Source organism: Kryptolebias marmoratus, linkage group LG8 (genome assembly GCF_001649575.2).
Source record: "Kryptolebias marmoratus isolate JLee-2015 linkage group LG8, ASM164957v2, whole genome shotgun sequence".
Taxonomy (NCBI): Eukaryota; Metazoa; Chordata; class Actinopteri; order Cyprinodontiformes; family Rivulidae; genus Kryptolebias; species Kryptolebias marmoratus.
This window is the reverse complement of record NC_051437.1, coordinates 27925073-27946800: the sequence shown is the minus strand read 5'-3', so window position 1 is coordinate 27946800 and position 21728 is coordinate 27925073. Positions and strand designations below refer to the sequence as shown.

The window sequence follows — 21728 nt, the reverse complement described above, 5'->3', positions numbered from 1 at the left end:
GGAGAGAGGCTCAGCCGCTTCACACCCGGACAGGAAATCAAACCTTTGAACCACCCGCTGCTCCTGAACCGGCTGGATTAAAACCCTCAGAGAGAAACCGCGACTCGACCCGACCCGACCGTTCCGAGCTGAAACTCAGCGCGGTAGTCGCCGAGAGTTGTCCCCAACAGATGGGCGGGCGACAAGCATTCCTAATAAATGTTACTTTATTTCATTTAGAGTTTCTGAAACCAGATAAAAAGCACGATCAGCTGATTTTGTCCCGTTTGTCCTTTTTTATTTACAGGAACTTCCTGATTAAAAATAAGAACTTTAATCCGATATAAACAGATTACATTTAAAATGTTCTAAATGAAGTTTAATTATTTACGCCTCATTAATCAGCTCCACTCCTCAGGGAGGAGCCAGGATATAAAAAGTCTTTTTTAAACTTTATTTATTTCTGTCCAGAAGAGTTAAAAAAATAAGAGTTTCATTAAAGAAGCGTCGGACTAAAAGCTCCAACTGAGAAGAAAAAACTAAAGTTTTAAACTTTCTAATTTCAGCTCAGAACCTGTCAGATCGCCTGAGCTGGAGCCTTTTTAGTGTTTGCTAATGTTAGTCAGGTCTGGCGGCCATCTTTGAGGGTTTTGTTCCATATTTGTTTGACGGACTGCGGCGGCGCGGCGCTCACAGGTGGACGTAGTACTCCTCCTGGATTCGCTCGGCCACCAGCTTGCTCTGCTCCACGCCGAGCTTCCTCCTGCCGCAGATCGTCTCGCACTTCTTGTCTTTGCTCATCTGCACGTCGTACGGCGTGTTGACGATCCGGTCCCCGCGCAGAACCTCGCCTGTCCGAGGACAGAGACAGAGACAGGCGGGACGTCCGGTTAGAACCAGAGACACGTCCTCCGAAAATCAGCTAAAGATGGACGGATTTCTGTTTATGTTGGTTAAAATAAATCAGAAATAAATCATAAAATCCAAAGCATGAATTCCTTTAAACAACAATTTAAAGTTGGAGCACAGACAGGTTTTCACCATGAAATCAATCGGGATCACCCTGGACCTATGAGGTCTCCAGCGGTGTCGTTTCTGAGCCGAGTAACGCAGCTAAATGTTGCTCAAGTTTAAACAAAAAGTGTAAAAAGTTTAAAGTATAATCGGCAGAGATTAGAATCAGCAGGAGTCAAATAAAAGTCATTTTGGATTTTAAATATTCTCAGATGTGGGTCAAACTCGTGGAAAGTCGAGAAAAATTTGCCGACTGGATGCAGATTCAGAGACGGCACGAAATAGACTCCGAACTCCAGACTTCCTGCAGAGGAGGAGCTGGACTCGACGTGTCTCGGCTCAGGGACACGTTGGACGCCGTGAAGACATCGGTTTGAATTCTGATAAATAAATCTTTTATCTCTCGACTCGAAGGCTGATTAAACGAGTTTCGCCGGCGGGAAACGGAGCGGCTGGTTTCCGACCTACCCAGGTTCTCGGCCTTGTAGAGGACGGAGTCCGGCTTGCAGAAAGGCAGCGAGTAATATTCGTACGGAAGCTGCGTCCGGGAGCTGGTGAGCTTCACCGCCTGGAACACACACACACACGGAAACTTTAAACACAAACAATAAAACTGAGGGACGACACATTTCAGGTTAAGAACGTGAAATCTTCAAGTTTTAGATGAATCTTTAAATCTTCTGTTTCCCGTTGATTTCTGACGGGAGACGGATCGGAGCCTCGTCTTCGCTCCGGTCCGTCAATCGTAGTGAAGAACGAGTCGAGCCGAAAAGCAGAACTCTGGATTTCCTGGATCGTAGAGCGGCCGAGCGTGAGGAGCTGGGAGTAGAGCCGCTGCTCCTCCTCGTCGAAAGGAGGCAGCTGAGGTGGTTCATCTGATCAGGACGCCTCCATGTTTAGGTTTTCCAGGCCTCGGATCAGACCCAGAACTCTCTGGAGGGATTCTGGATCCTCCAGGAGGAGAGGGAGGTCTGGGTCTGGCTCCTGGACCTGCTGCCTCCTCGACCCGACCACGGAGAAGAGGTGGACGATGGATGATCGACTAATTAGGGTCAATCTTTCCTAATTAATAAGAATAAACTGTTTGTGTTTCAGCTCCTTTCTCTAAATCTGTCAGACTCAAACTGACGACCTTCTTGAAGTTCAGGTCTTAAAGGCGTCTTCTCTGATGACGTCAGGTTTAACTTTAATTATCCAACCGCTGCTCGTTTATCCCTCAGGATTTAAGGTTTCCTGAATGTTTCGATGTCAGATTAAACGTTTTCTTCTTACCTTAATTTCCACTTTGTCTCCTTCGTGAAAGTCCTGAGGAGCGACTCCGGGGACGTAGAAGGTCCGGCCCAGAGGCAGCGAGGACAGCAGCAGCAAGGCCCACCACGTCTCCTGCAGAACCGCCGGGCAGACGTAAAGGTCAAAGTCAGGACAGGAAACCCGTTCACACGCCGCCGCAGGAAGTCGTTAAACGTGAAAAATCCGAACAACGACGGGTTTATTTTCCATTTGACAAAACGGCCGAACTTCCAGAAACACGGAAAAATGAACCAGGAGACGAAGACACGCAGGAGGACGCTTAGAGACGAAGACACGCAGGAGGACGCTTAGAGACGAAGACACGCAGGAGGACGCTTAGAGACGAAGACACGCAGGAGGACGCTTTAAAGACAAAGACATGCAGGAGGACGCTTTAGAGACCAAGACACAGATCTGGGTTTTAGACTCGGACGTTCAAGACTGTAGGCTGATGGCTTTCTGTCAGAGGACAGCTCCGTCAAGGGACAGACTGGAGACACCAGAGTCAAAACTGAGACAGACTGGAGACACCAAAGACAAATTTGCCGAGCAGATTTCTTTAACTATCATGTCCCAAAGGCCGCCATCGTCTGCGACTAACGTGATGAAACGGAGCGTCACGGCGGCCATTTTGAGGCTCCATTATGAAGGCCATCAGCCAATAAGCTGCAGCTCAGTGAGACCTTCGATAAGACGAACTCTGACGACGTTTTTATGTAGATTAAATGTAATAAAGTGAAGGAGAAGCTCAGTCCAGATAAAAGACGAAGAACAAGGAACGACCCAACATTTAACACAAACTCCTAAAACTGAGAATAAGAGTTAAAACTTTAACGTATAAATATATTTATTGCTAATAAAAGGTTTAATCCTCGATGTGTTCCTGTCTGTTTCTGACCTTCTGAACGCCTGATATGATCCTCAAACAGCAGATAAGCTGAGGTCCTTCAGACAACAGCGTCTCCGTCTCACGATAAGACGAAGACGACCTCAGCAGGCGTCCAGACCCACCTGGACTCTGAGGTGGGAGGAGCCAAACTTTATAAAAACATTTCATTTCTGTTCGCAACACGGAGCGAAACCTTTAAAAACCATCCGGGTCGGTTGAACTGGAGACGCCACCCTCCTCGCCACCGGCTGAGGCAGAACACGCCGTTTGACGGTGAGGCGTACTTCCTGTCGGCCACGAAGACCCGCCTGAGTCTCCGCGGCGTTTTTAAGCTCAGAGGTTTCTAAGTTCTGCTGGATCAGCCTCCAGCTGCTTCTCAGCAGAAACAAAATGGCTCCATTAGAGCTCGTAACCACGCCCACAACGACTTCTGACCAATCACACGGCGCTTGGAGCCGGGAGCGACCGAGACAATCAGACCTGGCTCGCTCTCACGCCTGAATCTGACGACTGTCAGAACGCCGCACGTCTTCAGCTGCGGCGCCATTTTCAGATTCGCCACGTCCTGGACGCCCAATCCTAACTCTGGCGCCGATCGTGTCGACACCAGAGTTCGCTTCCGCTTCCAGGGCGTCCTTCCCGCTCCGGACGTTGCGAGATCGAATGCAAACACGGGACGAAACGAGCTCGGCGAGTAATGCCAAGCAACGCCCGCGAACACAGCGCACCCTCTGCGTTAAGCCACGCCTTCTCCTGCGGGTCGCTGCAGAGCGTTCACATCAGAGTCTGAATTATTAAAAACATCAGATATCTGAGCATAAAACGCTGTAAGAACAACTCAGGTTCGTTAAAGTCATCGCTGATATTTTGCTAACAGACGGAGGCGCCCGTTAGCTCTCAGACCGAGCGTTACGGATCACTCTCAGCGACCGCGACACCAGATTATCAGTCGGTGTCTGTGAAACTGAGTCGGAGCCATTTTTAGTCCTTTAAATGTCTTCCTGCGAGTTCCGTAAGGAGCTGCTTTTTCTCGATAACAAACATCCTGTCAGGAGACGAATACGGACGCGTCTTACGAATAAATACGAACGTTCCCCTCGTTTTCCAAACTTTTAGTCCCGGATTTCCATCTTTACGCAGCAGTGGAACATTTAGCTCCGACTGCAGACGTCAGAATTCATTACAAATATAAAAAGGAGTTCATTTTAAAACATGTTTATACATTTTGAGCCACTTCTGTTGACCTGTTAAAGGTTTCTGAAGCCCCAGAATCAACAAAATCAACAAAAATTTGATTAAAACACCTAAAAATGTTAAATATACTAAATCATTTGGCATCTTTTATGAGTTTGGTTAATGTTTCTGACGACATCTGGTTAAATTAATTAACTAACCGCAAAATTAATGATTCAAAACCTCTCAACTTTATTCGTTTCTGTGAGGAAACAACACAGAAAAGTCGTTTTTTATCTCACAAAAATGACCACAACTTCCTTATTTCTCAACCAGTTTCAACAAAGTTGGCACCATTTACTTTGTTAGCTCAAACCAGTAAAAACAGGTTAAATGCAATTGGATTTTGTTTTGTTTTTTAGCAACACAGCCAGAAAAAGGCAGCGTTAGTTTAAGTGTTCCTAACGTTTAGCTTCCAGGATGCTAGCAGCAGCTAACAGGTGAGCTCTACGGAGCTGCTGTCCTCCTTACCTGAGCCGCCATGACAGTTTAATCACTCCCACCTGTGTGCTTGTTTCGGCTCAGGTTCGTTCAGAGTTTATGACCCGCACGGTTCGGATCAAGCGGCCGCGATCAGCGCCGCAAACCGAGCCGCCGACCGTTAGCACCTCGCGGCTAACGCGGCTAGCATCGCCGCCGACAGCCGAGGAGCGGCGGACCGAAGCGAGCCCGAACAGGCCGGCGGAAAGGCCGCGACGGCCGAGACGAGCCCCTCCGACCCGGTCACCGAGCCGCGTCCGGCCGGATCACGGAGGAGGCTCGGAACGAGAAGAAGCTGCGAGAAAAGGAGTTCGTTTTTCCACTCACCATCGCCGCGGCCGCCATTTTGAATACGTGTCATTAGTGACGCAGCGGAAGTCGCTTCTGTTTGTCTTTTTCTTTCGCCGGTTTTAAAATATTTATTAATAACATTTTATTCCTCAATATTATTGAACAGAAACACGAAAGTGCCGTTTTTATTATGTTCTGTTAATTAAAACTTACAAATTCTAATAAAAAAAAAATGGCTGTAAGGTTGTGCTTAGATCAGACGGCCCGCGGGCCAAATCCGGCCGCGAGGGGTTTGGGGTAGGGGCACAAAGCTACACTTTGCTAAAGGATGAAAACGACGTGAGAAATAAATAAAATGTTATTACAGATGTGCTCAGAAGTTTCCATCCATTCATTTCAAACTTTTGAAGTTGTCAAAAAACACAATTATTTAGTTTTTTTATTTGAATTTTGATGCTTGTAACACAATTTCTACATCATTAACTTGTTAAATGATTGAATGAGTGTTTGAGGTTTAAGGTTTTTTGTGAAAATTGCGTTACAAAACTTTGTCTCCATCGGAGCGTCTCTTTCTGAGCGTCTCTCGAGTCGTCTCTGTCTTGGCGTCTCCATCTTACTGTCTCTATCGGAGCATCTCTGTCTTAGTGTCTCCTGTCTAGGTGTCTCTGTCTTAGTGTCTCTGTCAGAGCATCTCTGTCTTGGTGTCTCTGTCTTATTGTCTCTGTCTTATTGTCTCTGTCTTAGTGTCTCTGTCTTAGTGTCTCTATCTTAGTGTCTCTGTCTTAGTGTCTCTGTCTTGTTGTCTCTGTCTTGTTGTCTCCGTCAGGACGTCTCTGTCTTGGTGTCTCCGTCAGGACGTCTCCGTCTTGTTGTCTCTGTCAGGACGTCTCTGTCTTGTTGTCCCCGTCAGGCGCGGATCAACTCAATAAAAAAATGTCAAACTAATTATTTTCACGCCGATGAAGTGAAATCACCAGCTGCAGTCAATCATGCTCACTAACAGGAAGTTAAGGGCAGCGTCTCTCGGGTCAAAATCTGTTTCTATTTGAGCAAATATGACAGAAATAAAGAGAAATAAAAGTAAAACAGTTTATTAAACTATATTTATTCGATCTGAGTTAATTAAAGCATTTTACAAACAGAAAGAAGCTCGTTGTTTATATTTTATTACACATTTCGGCTCACAGATCAGATCGTTGCAGTTTCAGGTTTGGCTCACGAAGGGCTTCGTTGTGCAACAAAAAGTTTATTTATTTACGTCCAAATATATGAAAAACAAAAACACTCTTTAACAGCGTAAAAAACCCAGCAGTCGTTGCTCTTTGCTATAAAGAAAACAAACAAATAAAAAGCACATTCTGTTCAAGATACATTATTAAAATTTACTATAAGTGCAAAACGTGGCGATGCACTGCGTCTTTATAAGTTAAGGAACAAAAAACGTAAAAACAAACTAAATCAAAGATATATACAAATCAAATGGAATATATTTTATTGGATTTGGATTAAAGGCACTTTGAAGCTGCAACGAGCCAGAAAACGTTTCCTTCACGCCGTTCGGTTTAACAGAAAAAAAAAAAAGCAGATTTTTTTTTTAGATTTGAAGCTGGTTCCTAAACCCCGCCCACTGGCTCGAGAGATATTTTGCTAACAAGCGTTCACGGCTTCTATTTAAAGGTTATTAGTCTGCGGCGCCTCCTGCCTTCCGATGGCGCCCGATTTAAGTGGCTGAAGTTTTCTAAAACAGCCGAAGGTCGTGAAGGGATTATTAAAAGGTGTGACCTCTTAAAAACGAAGCGGGAAAAGGTTAGATGTCTGAGGCAGCCATTTTTAATTGGGTCGACTCCAAACCTACGGTGGCCCTGAAGTTCAAACCGCATCAGCGTTAACTGACGTGAGACGCCGCTGACCGGGCGGCGGCGTTTGGACTCTAAATATTCATCCACGAATATTTAGAGTCAGAACATAAATACGAGGCGATGATGGCGGAAACAAGATTTAACCTGGAGGTGTTTTAGAGCGCCACCCAGTGGCCAAAAACTGCTTCGCCTCGTTGTGGCTAAAGTTTTCTAAAACAGCCGAAGGTGGTGAAGGGATTATTAAAGGCGTGGTTTCCCTGCTGGTTGAGTTTTCTGTGCCTGCGTGAAGAAAAGAGGTAAAAGATGAAATCCTGGAAGGCCGAGGTTCCTGAACGCCTCGCGGCTCGCAGCTCACGGCTCACGGCTGCTGCTGGTACTGGCTCTCTGTGGCGGTGTAGAAGTCCTCCAGGACGCTCTGCAGGTAGTCGAAGGTGGGCCGGTTCTCGGGCTTGTCCTTCCAGCACTCCAGCATGATTTCATAGAGTTCAGAGGGGCAGGACTCCAGGCGCTGCATCCGGTAGCCCTTCTCCAGGGAGCGGATCACCTCCGGGTTGGTCATCCCTTGAAAACCAGCGGAGAGAGCGGATCAACCCAAGGAACCGGAGACGTTCCCGCGCCGAGAACCACGGGAACCTGATTGGGTGACGGGCTGATGGTTTAATTCACCGACGCCAGAAAAATACATCAATACGAGCGAATCAATCAGGAACTTTGAGCTGCGATTCAAAGGTCAAAGGTCAAAGGTCATCGTTTATCAGAGCCCAAATCTGCAAGAAACACCAAAATATTTCACCGTTCACAACAATGGGAGCTCTAAACCCGGTCCTGTTTGGAGGTCTAAACCCGGTCCAGTTAGGAGTTCTAAACCTGGTCCTGTTGGAGCTCTAACATCATTTAAAGTTTGAACGGGTCACAGAAAGTTGGACTTTACTCGTTTTAAGAGTAAAATGGCTTTTTTTCCTGAGGCTTACTTTTCAGTCCGCCTCTCATTGACTTGTCGGTCAGGGAGTGAGAGTCACAGGTGTGTGGTTACCGTGGTGACCAGAAGGAGCAGCTGGCAGCAGCTTCAACCCTGCTGCTGGCTTCTCTTTAACCAAAACTACAGTTTCACTGCAGACACTTTGAAAGGACGATGGAACTCAAGGACGACCGGAGGTCCTCTCACCTGGGTACGGCGTCCGCCCGTAGCTGATGATCTCGGTCAGCAGGATTCCGAAGGACCAGACGTCAGATTTGATGGTGAAGGACCCGTAGTTGATGGCCTCGGGAGCCGTCCATTTGATGGGGAACTTAGCTCCTGGTTGTTAAAGAGAACCCAAACAAAAAACAGATAAAACGTTTGTAGAATGTTCTGAACTCCTGTCTCTGTCTCAGTTCCTGAGGCGTTCGTTTGCCACACCTTCCCTCGCCGTGTACTCGTTGTCCTCAATGATCCGGGCGAGCCCGAAGTCAGCGATCTTGCAGACCAGAGCCTTGTTGACTAGGATGTTGGCGGCTCGCAGGTCTCTGTGGATGTAGTTCTTCTGTTCGATGTAGGCCATTCCTTCCGCGATCTAAAAGCAAAAATAAAAAATAAAAAGATGAAGCTTCGGGCTTCGTTCCGTCCCGTTCTCCCCCGAGCGGCTGCGCTCGTCTCACCTGAGCCGAGAAGTCGATGAGCTTCGGGAGCTGGACCCGGTTCCCCTCGTCGCTCTTTAAGAAGTCTAATAAACTCCCTGCAGAAAGGAGAGGTTTTACTACAACCAGGAATGGGCCAATGGGGCTGAGCAGTAAACAGAATAAACACCAAACTGGAGCCAAACGGCTCTGAGGAAACAGCCGCGAACATTTAATGTCTTTCTGGATACAGAATGATTGACAGATGTCTTGTCCCGCCCCCTTGGCCCCGCCCCCAAGGCCTCAGGCTTCAGCCAATCAGGGTGGACGTACGATAACGGGCCAGTTAGCTGCGAGCTGATCTCACGCGCAAATCCTTCTCCTTCCCCTCCCCTCTGAGGCTCGTTTGGGTCCTTGTCTTGGACAGAGACCCTCTATAGTGAGGGGAGGGAGTGATTTGCTCTAACTTTTCCAAAGTGGACGAACTAGAAATAACTGACTTGTATTATTTTATTTGTTAAAGTTGCTGAGACGTAGAACTCGGTTCTTTACGGAGGACTGATCGAACCAACGAGAACCAATCAAGAAGTCCGATGGAGTCGTCAGAACCAACGAGCTCGGGGTGAACTCAGCTGAACGAGGACTTTAACTCGTTAACTCACGGATGGACCTGAAACTGGGAGCTGACGTGTCGAACTCCCAAACAGACCTCGGGACCTGCAGGTTCCAGGACTCTGGAGCCCAGAACCCAGTTTACGGACCCGCACCCACCTTTCTCCATGTACTCGGTGATGATATAAATGGGCTCCTCCTTGGTGACGACGGCGTTGAGGCGAACCAGCTTGTCGTGCTGGAGGGTCTTCATCAGGTTGGCCTCCATCATGAACGCCTCGACCGACATGCTGCCCGGCTTCATGGTCTTCACCGCCACCTTGGTGTGTTTGTTGTACGTAGCTTTGAAAAATGAACAAACGTTACAATCAGAGGATCGTTTCGGGGTTAACCTGCGGCGCCTCGAGAGCGTCTCACCCATCCAGACTTCTCCAAACTGGCCGGCGCCGAGCCGCTTCTCCATCTTCAGGGAGGACCTCGGGATCTCCCAGGCGTCCTTCTCCCATGGCTTCTCGGGTTTGGGGCTCAAACACGGAGCAGTCAGGGTTTGGCAGAGACCATCTCCCTGCTCTGAATGGAACAGAGATACAAGTTATTAGAGGAAGAACTCCATGGAAGCCGAGATATGAAAGTTAACCAGCAGAGGGCGACGTGAAACAACGCCTCGGACTCACTTTTGTAATGGCCGACCAGCTCCTGCAGGGTGCTGAAGGTGATGCGAGGAGAGATGTAGAACCCGCCGTTGTCCAGCGTTCGGATTTTATAATGTTTAACCGTGTCCCCAGCCTGGGGGTCCATGTCCCTGACGGACAGGGAGTAGCTGCCTGCGGGGGGAAAACAACAAAACGAGAATTATTCTGTTGGCTTTTATTTTCAGAACTAAAGAGGCTGACCGACGTTTACCAAAAACAAAAACACCAATGAGTCGACTTTTATTGGTCAAGGTGTGAAAACGTAACGTTGGGAAGGTTGGTGTGTAGGCTAACAGGAACCAGTTAAAAGACATGAATAAAAAAAGGTCAATGGACTGAAACGGTTCAGATTTGACCTCCTTTTCCATCTGTTCACCATCTTTGTCTGTTTTCACATGTTGTCCCGTGGCGGTTTGTGGTCACGCGTTAGAATCAGGTTTCCCCCCGTCGACAACAGTTTGGAGCTCGGCAGCTCAGGCTTCTCTGCAGAAACCTCGTTTAAAGTTTAAAACCGAACTGGAGTTTTTATGTCTTCAACGGATTTTACGCCAGTTTTAGGATTTCTTTAAAGACTTTTTTTCCTACTTCCACGACTTTTTTAAAGAATAAATCCAAATTAAACAAAAAAAAGTTTCTGTCGTCTCTCATCCAGACGTGTTTCCTCTCAAACCTCCTCAGATCACAGCAGAGAGCGCACCCGAGCTCCCATAGATTCTGATATATCGGAGCTCAAAACCTTACCTTCCAAACTCAACTCAAAAGCTATTTTTACCTTTTTTTTTTACTGTTTTTCCAACTTAAAAACTTTATAGAAACATAAAAGTTGTCATCCGAGGCCGTCAGTCACGCTTTTCAGATCTGGTTTGTAGTTTTTTGCACAGCGGCTGTTTCTTTGAGGCTTACTTTTCAGTCTGCCTCTCTGAGTTTGCTGTCAGGGAGTGAGAGACGCGGGTGCGTTGTTACCACGGCGACCCCAATGAGCCAATGGCAGCAGCTTCACCCTTTTTCTCTGTACGCTCGTTCATCGCAGCAACCGGTAAAAACCCCCCAAAGAAGCAGCTTTTATTTTGAAGGCGGTTTGTTTTGTTGCTCACCCTTGGTGGTCTCGCTGTCCCGGATCATGTAGGACCCGACTCGGTTCCCGGGGGCCAGCAGCTGCCTCTCGGCATCTTTCCTGCTCACCCCCTTGAAGAACCAGCTGAAAAACAGGAAACAGACGCGTTAGGACAGAAAACTTTGCTTTGTCAAACCCATAGCCGGGCAGGCGGAGGGACACTTACTCCTCCGCTTCCAGGGTGTCTTTAGCGACGTAATTGCTCGGGATGAAGCCTTCCTGACCCGAGCTGATTGACATGGCCTTCCACCACTCGCCCGACCTGAGGTTAAAAACACGCACGGCAAATATGAAACATGATTCACGACCAGGTGTGGCTGTCGGCATCTATCAGCTTAAAATGGCTGCCGCTCGCCTCCTAAACGACACAAACACAAACTAAAGACGGCACCAGCGCCAATTCATACCAGGAAACATCTGCATTTATTATCTACATTCTAGCTTTTCCATTGGTCAGATAGTTATCTAATAGTCAGGTGGTCGTAATGTTGTGGCTGATTGGTGTAAGACTTAGAACTACTCACTCTTCTAAGATTTTCAGCTTATCTCCCTTCTTGAAGCCGAGGTCTCCTTCGTGAATGGCCTCATAGTCGTACAGCGCGATAGCCAGACACTCACCTGAGGCAACAAACAAACAAACAAACAAACAAACAAACAAACAAACAACAGATGAAGGTGTCTGTTCGCTCTGAAGGGTCATAATATGACAAAAGCCCCACAAATAAATGTAGAAAAATAAATAAATAAATTAAAAATATTCTTTCATACATGACAGATAAAAACTTATCAACAAAGAAGCTGCTAGCACCATTAGCATGAGCGGCTAGTAGCTTGTATATTAGCTGCTCATGCTAATGCCAATGCTAGGAGTCAACTGGGTTTAAATAAAAGCAGTTGTTTAGCTGCCATAGTTTGATAAACAAAATTATGTGTCATGAATATGTTTTCTGTTTCTGTTTGTTAATCAAATTAAAAAGGCTTTCTCTCTTGCTATTGCTGCTAGCATGTTAGCGTTAGCAGCTAGCTAGCTTAACCTGCAGTGAGAGTAATGACTTGAAAGCAGACAGCTGTGCAGTGAAGCTTTTAGTTTTATTTTTAATAAACAGCTGTATTTTACAGTAATATCTTAATGACTTAGTGAACACATTTAGTTAAATAAAGCAGGTAGCTGTGTCACAAATAGCTCTGAGAAATAACAACTGGGAGAAAATGCTAATAAAAACAAACGCAGCTAAAAGAAAATCTTTAAAAAGTACAAAATAAACGATAGAAACATCTTTTTCTTTAGATTTTTGTTTGCATTTCAGCTTAGATTATTAAATGTGAAAGACTTTCCTTCAACATTTGTAATAAAAGAGTAAAGAAAAACAGCAAAAGTCGTTAGCAAAGTTAGCATTAGTGGCTAGCTTAGCTTGTGTTCAGTATGGCCTACAGGAGTCGCTGTTTTAATCAACTTAAAACAGCAACTGAGAAAATGCGAGATGTCACAGTTTGTTGAGTAAAAAGATGTTTGTGTCACAAATAATGGGAGGATTGAACATAGAAATAAAAATCAAGCTAGCTGCTAGCACTGTTAGCATTAGCAAACAAGTTACCTTGTGGAAAAAAATGCCCTTAAAGCATTAAATATTGTAGTGTAAGCTTTATTTATTTTCAACACAAGTTTTTTTTGAGAAATAAAAAAGGCAGGTAGATGTAGAAAGAAAGTAAAGCACCTAAGAACTAAGAAATAAAGTGAATTATATTCATTTCACAGCCGTGTTTGCTTTAGCTGTGGTCGTTTCTCATAAAGCAGCTTCATAAACCTGAAGTTGTAAAAACGGTCACTTCCTGTTGCGCCGCGGCACAAAGAGCTTCAGTGTTCATCCGACCGCAGCAGCTGTACCGCGTATTTAAGAAGACATCGTAATAAATTAAAGTTAAATACACAAACGAATGAATTACGAAACATAACCAAAGCCGGGATGCATTCAGAAGTAAAGGAATAAACGCAGGAATGACAAATAAAACATCGGGTTTTATGAGCGGCTGGAATATTCGTGGATTCAGTTTAGTTTTTGTCAGTTTCACTCCTTCATTTTTTTGTATTTTTGTTTGAAAAGGCTTTAAAGACACGTCAGATTTGCATGTCGATTCCGGGAACGCCACGTGTTTTTTTACTGAAACTGGGTTCCCCTTCTTCACGCCCCGACTTCCTCATCTGCTCGGTAATAATAGCAGCAGGGCTGGTCTCACTTTATCTGTTTTTTAATTTATTTTTGTGTGTGTGTGTGTGTGTGTTCTGGCGAGGCAGAGAGAAGGTTTATCGCTCCGCACCCACACACTGACTCCTTCCTCTTTCGGATTTGAAGAAAAAGTGGTTTTATTTTTTGTTCTACGTTTAAAAACCTGAGAAGAAGGGGGCTCTCGCTGACACCCCGAGCCGATCGGATTCAGACGAGACCTCAAAGCGAGTTTAAAGCGAAGTAAAGAAACTCACCATCTGAAGGGCCGGGATTGGGCTGCATCTTGGTCTGCAGAGAGAAAACAGGGTGACTCATGATGCATCACTCGTTTAAAATAAGAAGAATGACCCTTTTTTTTTAGAAAAAGAAAAGTCCTCCTAACAACAAAACCGTGTCACTGTGTTTAAACTTTCTCATCTTGACTCATAATCTTGACCACATTTTGCTTTACTTTCTTTAGGTTTCCTGTCCTTACCTAACATTAGCCGTTCTGCAGCCGCCTGACTGAAATTAAAGCAGAAATCGACGATTAATTCGTCCCTAAAATTATAAATTTGAAAGCAAAATTTGTTGTTTGTTTAGCTTTAGTCTGCTGACCGGCCATTGAGTCATTCAGGACCAAGACAGTTTTGATGCACTTGTGCGTGTTTACGGCGCTTTGTTTACGTTGAGCGCAGACCCACGTTTTAAAACTGTGTGGCAGCGTTTGTGGAGAACTCCTCCAACCTGCAGCAGCTGATGCAGCTCAGGACGACGGGTTTTAATGTTTAACTTCATAGTTTTGCAGCGAGCGGATTTAATTTTAACAGCTGATGTTTTTAGGTTTAGAGCGTCTTTTTATTTCAGTTTTCGGTCCTAAATAGCCTCAAAGGTCGATTAAAATGTCTCCAAGCGAGACATCAGAGACAGAAGTGGGTATAAAGTGCATTCTGTCTCTTGTGGCCGCACCTCTCCGGTCTGAGCGTCCTGCTTCTGCTTCTCTCACTTCCTCTTTCTTCTCTCGGGCTTAGTTGATGTTACCGTTGACGCACAGGAAGCAGTAGCCGAAGGAACCGCAGGACGGCAGCTACTTCGGCTGCTTCGGCTGCTTCGGCTCAGCCGCAGATCAGAGTCTGGCCTGTATGCAAACTCACACGTTGAGGCCCACAGCTGAGGTCGTCGCGAGGAAATTAGTTCATGAAACGGGTTGTTTTTCCTGAACTTCGCCTCAAACAGCTTCGTATCGGCTCACGTTTTTGAGAAATGTCGTGAAAATGATGACAAACAAAGAGCGATGCTGCTTCTTTCTGCTCTTAAATGTCGACAGTAACGTGTATAAATAAAAGCACCAAAGGGCGTTTATTACAAAAAAGTCTGACGCGAGGAGTTTAACCTGCTTTTAGTTCAGTTTGTTTGGATGTTTTTGGTTATAAATGTTTAAATATTCAGCTGTTCCTGTCCCCAAAGAAAAGGCAAAACGAAAAAAAAAACTTAAAAACTGGGTTTTTTAGCTGTTAAATCTGATCTGAACACGATTATTATTAATAAGCAGAGAAAATGTCAGAAAGCGGAGTTTACTGAAAAAGCCGAAACTGAGATTTTAGTTAAAATAAGAAGAACAGAAGCTAAAACAAACTAAAAATTAGCAAAAGGCTATGAAGCTAAAAGTAGCACAATGTTTGCAAAAAACTATGTAAAAGTACCAACAAGCTAGCCTAATGCTAAGGTATTAGAAAGGTAATTAAAAGCTAAAATTAGCAAAAGGCTAGCTAGAAGCTAAAAGGAGTCAAAAAGTAGCCAAAAGTAGCAAAGGACTAGCTAAATGCTAAACATAACAAAAGCTTATCTTAAAGCTAAAAGTATCAAAATGTTAGCAAAAATTATGTAAAAGTACCAACAAGCTAGCTAAATGCTAAGGTATCAGAAAGGTAACTAAGCACTAAAATTAGGAAAAGGCTAGCTAGAAGCTAAAAGTAGCAGAAGAGAAGAAGCTGAAGCAGATTTTAATAAGAAAACTACTTTAGAATGAACTAAAGTTGTCTTTCTGTGGGGAAAATGTTTGTAAATAAAGTTAAAACAGCTGAAAGTGTGAAGCAGCAGTTAGATGTAAAAACAGTGAAAGGAGTGGTGGAGATCCTGGTCCTGGTCCTGATGGTGGTCCTCCAGGACCAGGACCCGGATGGGACACCTCTGTCCTTGAGTCCACTTACACCCTTGGAGCCAGAGGTGGGGTCTTTGATGTAGCGGGCGTTCTGCCCTTGGTTCTGCTGGTTGCTGTTTCCCGCCGCCTTGCTGAGGGCCTCCTGCTCCTTCTTGGAGCCGACGCAGCCCATGGTGGCGCCTGGAGGACCAAACACAGGAGGTTAGAGGGAGCAGGGACACCTCCTGGACTTCTAGACTCCAGGACTCCAGGACTCCTAGACTCCTAGACTCCTAGACTCCTAGACTCCTAGACTCCAGGACTCCTGGACTCCTGGACTCCTAGACTCCTAGACTCCTAGACTCCTAGACTCCAGGACTCCAGGAGTCCAGGAGTCCAGGAGTCCAGGAGTCCAGGACTCCTGGACTCCTAGACTCCTAGACTCCTAGACTCCTAGACTCCTAGACTCCAGGACTCCAGGACTCCTGGACTCCTGGACTCCTGGACTCCTAAATCCTGGATTCCTGGACTCCTAGACTCCTGGACTCCTAGACTCCTAGACTCCTGGACTCCTGGACTCCTGGACTCCTAGACTCCTAGACTCCTAGACTCCTAGACTCCTAGACTCCAGGACTCCTGGACTCCTAGACTCCAGGACTCCAGGACTCCTGGACTCCTGGACTCCTGGACTCCTGGACTCCTGGACTCCTAAATCCTGGATTCCTGGACTCCTAGACTCCTAGACTCCTGGACTCCTGGACTCCTGGACTCCTGGACTCCTGGACTCCTGGACTCCTAGACTCCTAGACTCCTAGACTCCTAGACTCCTAGACTCCAGGACTCCTGGACTCCTGGACTCCTAGACTCCTAGACTCCTGGACTCCTGGACTCCTAGACTCCTGGACTCCTGGACTCCTGGACTCCTGGACTCCTGGACTCCTGGACTCCTGGACTCCTGGACTCCTAGACTCCTAGACTCCTAGACTCCTAGACTCCTAGACTCCAGGACTCCTGGACTCCTAGACTCCAGGACTCCAGGACTCCTGGACTCCTGGACTCCAGGACTCCTGGACTCCTAAATCCTGGATTCCTGGACTCCTAGACTCCTAGACTCCTGGACTCCTGGACTCCTGGACTCCTGGACTCCTGGACTCCTGGACTCCTAGACTCCTAGACTCCTAGACTCCTAGACTCCTAGACTCCAGGACTCCTGGACTCCTGGACTCCTAGACTCCTGGACTCCTGGACTCCTAGACTCCTGGACTCCTGGACTCCTAGACTCAAGGACTCCTGGACACCAGGACTTCTAGACTTCTAGACTCCAGGACTCCTGGACTCCTAGACTCTAGGACTCCTAGACTGTAGGACTGCTAGACTCCTGGACTCCTGGACTCTAGGAGTCCAAAACACCAAAACTCCAGGAGGGAATGCATATCACCCATCTGTGTTGAGGATGACTCTCAGCTACTACCACACCAAACCCCAGCTCAATATCTGTCAAATCTGTGAGGCTGATTGGCTCTGTCGGCCATCTTTATTCAAGCTTGAACAGTGAATCAGTTGTTGACGAGCATCCAGAGTTCAACAAAAAAAATAAATAAAAAGGATTCAGGAGATGTTTTTAATATTATATTAAGATTAGAGGAGCGAGGTTACATGGTCGCCCGCCCGCCCTTTAAGGTGGGAGCTCAGCGTGTTTCTGTCAGAAGAACAGGAAACAACAAAAACCCGAACCTGGTTACTAAGTAAAACCAAACGGCCGTAATGAATCAACGATAACTGACCCCGGAGCTCAGCACCAGTTAAGGTAAATCCAGTCCCATTAAAGTTGGTTAAACAATAATTATACGAATAAAATAAACCTGAAGCTCCTGAAACGATGTCTGAATAAATCAAAGTTCTGATAACATTTGACTCAACAGATCCTCTAAAGGATGAAAACCTGAAGATCATTCATTAAATAATTTCTGTTTGAGGATAATTCTGTAAAAACGAGGTTTTCTGCTCTCAGAAACTGTAAAACGAGCAGCAGGAGACCGGGTCGTGTGTATGATTAACTCTGAAACAGCAAACCGGCAGAAAGTTAATAATTCTTCAGCCAGTCTGAGTTTATTTCTCCTCTCAGATCTCTGAAATCAAACTACTGCAGGGTGGAAGAACCGAAACATCAGTTTAATTCGAGTAAAATCGATTTAAAATTATGTTATTTTTAAGGAGGCAGATTCAGGGTCAGATTCAGTGACATCTAGTGGTGAAGCGGCAGATTGCAAACAACTAAAAACAGACTTTATTTTGAAACTTTAAAGTCTGTTTTAGGTCCAGAGGAATCTTCATGAAGGTTAAATTCTTACATTTAGTCTCATTTCTGCTTAGATTTAAAACATTAAAACGTTTGTTTATTTTTACTTAAAGAGATTTAATCTTTAAACAAATAAAATTGTTCAAAACAAACAAACAAAGTGTTTCTAGTGTCAAACTGCACCAAAACAAAACTAAAAACTGGTGAGAGTTCCTGCTGGGGATGACTCTCAGCTACTACCTCTGTAGCTGTTCTTGTGTTGGCTAAAGTCAGCTCTTTGTGGCGGCCATCTTTACTTGGGGCGAGTTTCGTTGACGTCTGTCCGTCGGTTCACATGACAAATAAACAGCATCCGTCCATACGGACAGGAATGATTACAGTCGATAAAAACAAATAAAAACGACGTTATTTAAAAGTAATGACAAGGAGTTTAGGAGTTTTACAGTTTGTGGGATGAAGCTTCATCAGTTATTTGTGATAAACGTTAAATAAAGACATCAGCAGGACTTCCTGGGGGACGCCGGCCTCCGGTTTGCAAAGGATGAACTAAAACCAAAAGTCCCGTCGGCTCGCCTCTTAGAGGAACAGAAATCCAAATGGCTGAATGAAACCCGAGGATCCTTCGGCTGGTCCACCGAAGAGGAACACGATTGGGGAACAGGAAATGCCAGGAGACAAGTTCAAAGCTCCTTTTTTAAGCCCTCCGTGACCTTTGCAACTTCACTTCCTGCGGTTTCTCGCTAGAATGAAACATTTTGAGGACATCAAGACAGAGAGGAAAGTTTCTTTAAAACCTGTGATCCAGGAGATGTTTGTTGATCACTTCCTTCGCTAATCTGTGAGCTCAAACGGGACCGGATCTGCAGAAGAACTGTCTCACTGGTGTCCTCTGTCCTCTGTCCTGTGTCCTCCCTTACAGCGTCCCGTTGCTCTTTGCCGTTCAGCTACAGACACGTCTAAAACCGTAAAAAACCCCAAAACAAGCGATAAAACAACTCGTCCTCCAGACAGCGAAGACAGGGGACACCTGTAGAGGACAACGGAACCGGACTCGCGCTCTTTAAAGGGACGCACGTCGTCCACCCGCTGCGCTCAGAGCGCCTGTCTGGGATGACTCTCAGCTACTTTAAGCTTGACGAAAGTAAAACTGGCCGACTTAGAGACGTTTTTCATTGGCCGCCATCTTGAATTGGGTCCAGTTGGGTTTTAATCAAACCCATCAAGCGGTTCAGGAGATATTTTGCCAGCAGACAAAGACAGGCGATTACATTATCGCTCGCTGGCCATAATGTTGGCACGTTCCAAACCAGAAAACTATAAATCGTACGGTTAAAACGTCCAACGGCTGAACGGGTCTGAAGGACAGAAATAAACACAAGCCTTGTGGGAAAATCACATTAATTTCTATTTCACAGAAAGGCATTGTCACCGCTGGCTTCTGCTTTGCATACATAAATACATGAAAATGGACTCTGAGCTGGAACAAAGAATGCTTACATGGCAGCTTCAGAGTTTATTTTTAACCTACGTTGGGGAATATGAAAGACAAGCGAATGCGAAAGTGTTAACTTGCGCTTTTTTTGTTTGTTTCTTTCTCTTTTCTTTGAATCTCCTCAGTTTTTAAATGCTGGCTCACCGCAGATCTGCAGCACATCCACTTTAAAATGAACCCATTTCAAAGCAAAAAGATAAAGATTTACCAACTAAAATCGAGACCTTTCGTCAGCTTTGAGCGTATTTACAGTAACTGAATATAAGCTACAGCTAACAGTTGGTTAGCTTATCTTTGTATTTGGACAACAATCCATTCAAGATGATTTAAATATAAATTGGTCACACATGTCACCACATAAGCTAACCCTATTACAGCCAAAATTGAACAAATATTAGCTTAAAAGATGTTTAACAAGGCAAAAAAAAAGAGTAATCGAGGCAAATTAGCATTTATACACTGCTAGCTTTAGCTTCCCGAGCCTCTAGCTAGACCAAAAAAAGAAAACACCTGATGGTTTTATTGCCTATAAATTCCACTTTTACAAGTTAACTTTACTACTTTTAAAGCTATGTCTTAGTTAGCATTTCATTCAGCTAGCTTTAGCCATCATTAGCCTCTAGTGTTTTCAAAAAATAAAAAATAAATTGTCTTTTAATGAAACAAATAGAACGATGTGTTTCTGCTTTAAAAAGTTAACATCACTTTTGAAAAATAAAAATTAAAATCTTAGCGTTAGCATTGAATTTGGCTAGCTTTAGCCACTGTGAGCATCTGCCGGAAAAACAAAACAAAACACGATTAATTGTTCATTTTTCTGTCCTTCTACAAGGAAGAAAGCTTTATTTTCACTTTCACAAATTAACAAAGCCCCTTTTTTTAAAATTTAAGTTTTTTAAATATACGTTAGCATTCCACGCTGTTAGCGTTAGCCTTCATGAGCATAAAGATGCAACAGACGAACCAAAATGGAGGTTACAGAAAAGCAGAAGTGAATTAGTTGGGGATTTTTTTTGTGCTGATTGGGCTGTTTTTTTTATAATTATTGTAGGAAGAAGAATGTTTTATTTTCTGTTTTCTACAAATAGACATAAAATATGTTAGCATCCAATGCTAGCTTTAGCCACCGTGAGCCTTTAGCCGTACGTAACTTTAAAAAAGCACAAGTAAATTTTCCTTTTTCCGTTTCATGAAAGGAGCTACAAAAGTAAACAGACTTTTGGTTCGTTCAGTCCAGTCGAACTGATCGTAGAGACATTTATTTATTCAGCAAAACTCTAAAGTTTAAAATCCTTCCTGTTGTTCTAAATAAAAGAACATCAGCCGATGTTTCGGCCTGTCCTCCGTCTCCAGGGAGCCGAGGAATAATTAGAGCCAAAACTCTTAAACATCTGAATATCTCAACGTTTAAAGCTGCAACGAATTAATTCACTTTTTGCACAAAAAAAAAACAAACAAAAAAAAAAACTGAAGACAATCAAAGCGTTTTAAGCCGACTACAGGAAGTAGAATTATGGCAGAAAAATTCATAAAAATGCAAGAAAATATTGATTTACTGAGATGAAATAAACCTTTAAAAGGCTCAGATTGTTATCATGATTATATTTACAGTTTCTATCAACTTGATTTTAATATAAAATATTGATTAATAGTTTAATTCTCCTGTTGCTGAGGCCAAAACACCAAAAAATAAAGTTTTTTGTTTTATCTTTAACGAGAAAATAATAAATTTATACAATGTTTAATTGCGTTGAATGTTTAAAGCTTAAATTAAATCGTTTAAAATGTGTTAAATCAGCTTAAAGTGATTTTGGCTGACGGAAATCTGAACTTTTTCTCTTTTCTTTTGGATGTTAGAAGTTTAAAATCAGAAGCTTTTTAAAGCTTTTAGAGAAAAATAAATAAATAAAAGAAAACTTGTCTTCCTGGGATGCTTGTCGCCCGCCAGGAGCACTCGTGTTGAGGACGACTCTCGGCTTCTACCACACCTCTGAGTTACAGCCGGGCTGATTAGCTGCGGCGGCCATTTTGGGTCGCAAAGGTTAATCGGATGCCGCCGGTTTGTGAGATATTTTGCTAACGGACACAAAGAGAGAGATAGAGGCGGTTATATGATCGCCCGCAGCTGCTTTAATTGGTGGTCTAATCTGAGCAGAATCTGAATAATTTGCTTTTTTTTCCGTCTTGTTCTGATCTGAACATTCAGCCGCCGCTGTGACGTCACTGTGGCGTTTCTGCGTACGTCCCTAACGCTCCGGGTGAATAATCCGTCAGATTATAATTTTTTTTTTGTCTGAGATGACTGAAGATGTGAAAAAAGTTTGAGTGCCAGCCGGGTGAGAACTCAGAACTGAAACTGGAGCGGTTTCTGCTTCTAAAGGGGCAACCTAAAAACTCACATACACAATCAGGTTGATGTGGATTAAACAGACATCTTGTTTTTTTTACATTTTTAGGGTTAATGGACCAATAGAAACCATTCTACATTCTTAGAATTTTGTCGAAATTAGCAGGACATCGCTCCTGTCCTGTTAATACAAAATG

General features: G+C 44.5%; 2 protein-coding genes across 6 annotated transcripts in view; both read right to left on the bottom strand.

Annotated features, from left to right (window-relative positions):
* tm9sf4 (transmembrane 9 superfamily protein member 4) overlaps positions 1-5132 on the bottom strand; it is a gene marked incomplete in the record, with an annotated part of 23740 nt that extends 18608 nt beyond the window's left edge. Inside the window, 4 exon segments of the mRNA XM_037976877.1 lie at positions 674-830; positions 1462-1561; positions 2266-2376; positions 4877-5132. Coding sequence (XP_037832805.1) covers positions 674-830; positions 1462-1561; positions 2266-2376; positions 4877-4888 — 380 coding nt within the window.
* Positions 5133-6260: 1128 nt separating this feature from the next.
* The window catches only part of hck (HCK proto-oncogene, Src family tyrosine kinase), a 16333-nt gene continuing 865 nt past the window's right edge, over positions 6261-21728 (bottom strand). The window contains exons 2-13 of one of the 5 annotated variants that reach the window (XM_025009916.2): positions 18487-18648; positions 15464-15594; positions 13529-13562; positions 11574-11667; positions 11216-11311; positions 11030-11133; positions 9918-10067; positions 9403-9813; positions 8674-8750; positions 8435-8588; positions 8201-8332; positions 6261-7596 (exon numbers count right to left, since the gene is read on the bottom strand). In XM_025009916.2, coding sequence (XP_024865684.1) covers positions 7394-7596; positions 8201-8332; positions 8435-8588; positions 8674-8750; positions 9403-9813; positions 9918-10067; positions 11030-11133; positions 11216-11311; positions 11574-11667; positions 13529-13562; positions 15464-15586 — 1578 coding nt within the window. In that variant the 5' untranslated portion in view covers positions 15587-15594; positions 18487-18648 and the 3' untranslated portion in view covers positions 6261-7393. Of the gene's footprint in view, positions 7669-8200; positions 8333-8434; positions 8589-8673; positions 8751-9402; positions 9814-9917; positions 10068-11029; positions 11134-11215; positions 11312-11573; positions 11668-13528; positions 13563-15463; positions 15595-18486; positions 18649-21728 lie in introns of all 5 variants that reach the window. The other 4 variants (XM_017433494.3, XM_037977096.1, XM_025009915.2 and 1 more) reach the window with 4 other exon arrangements.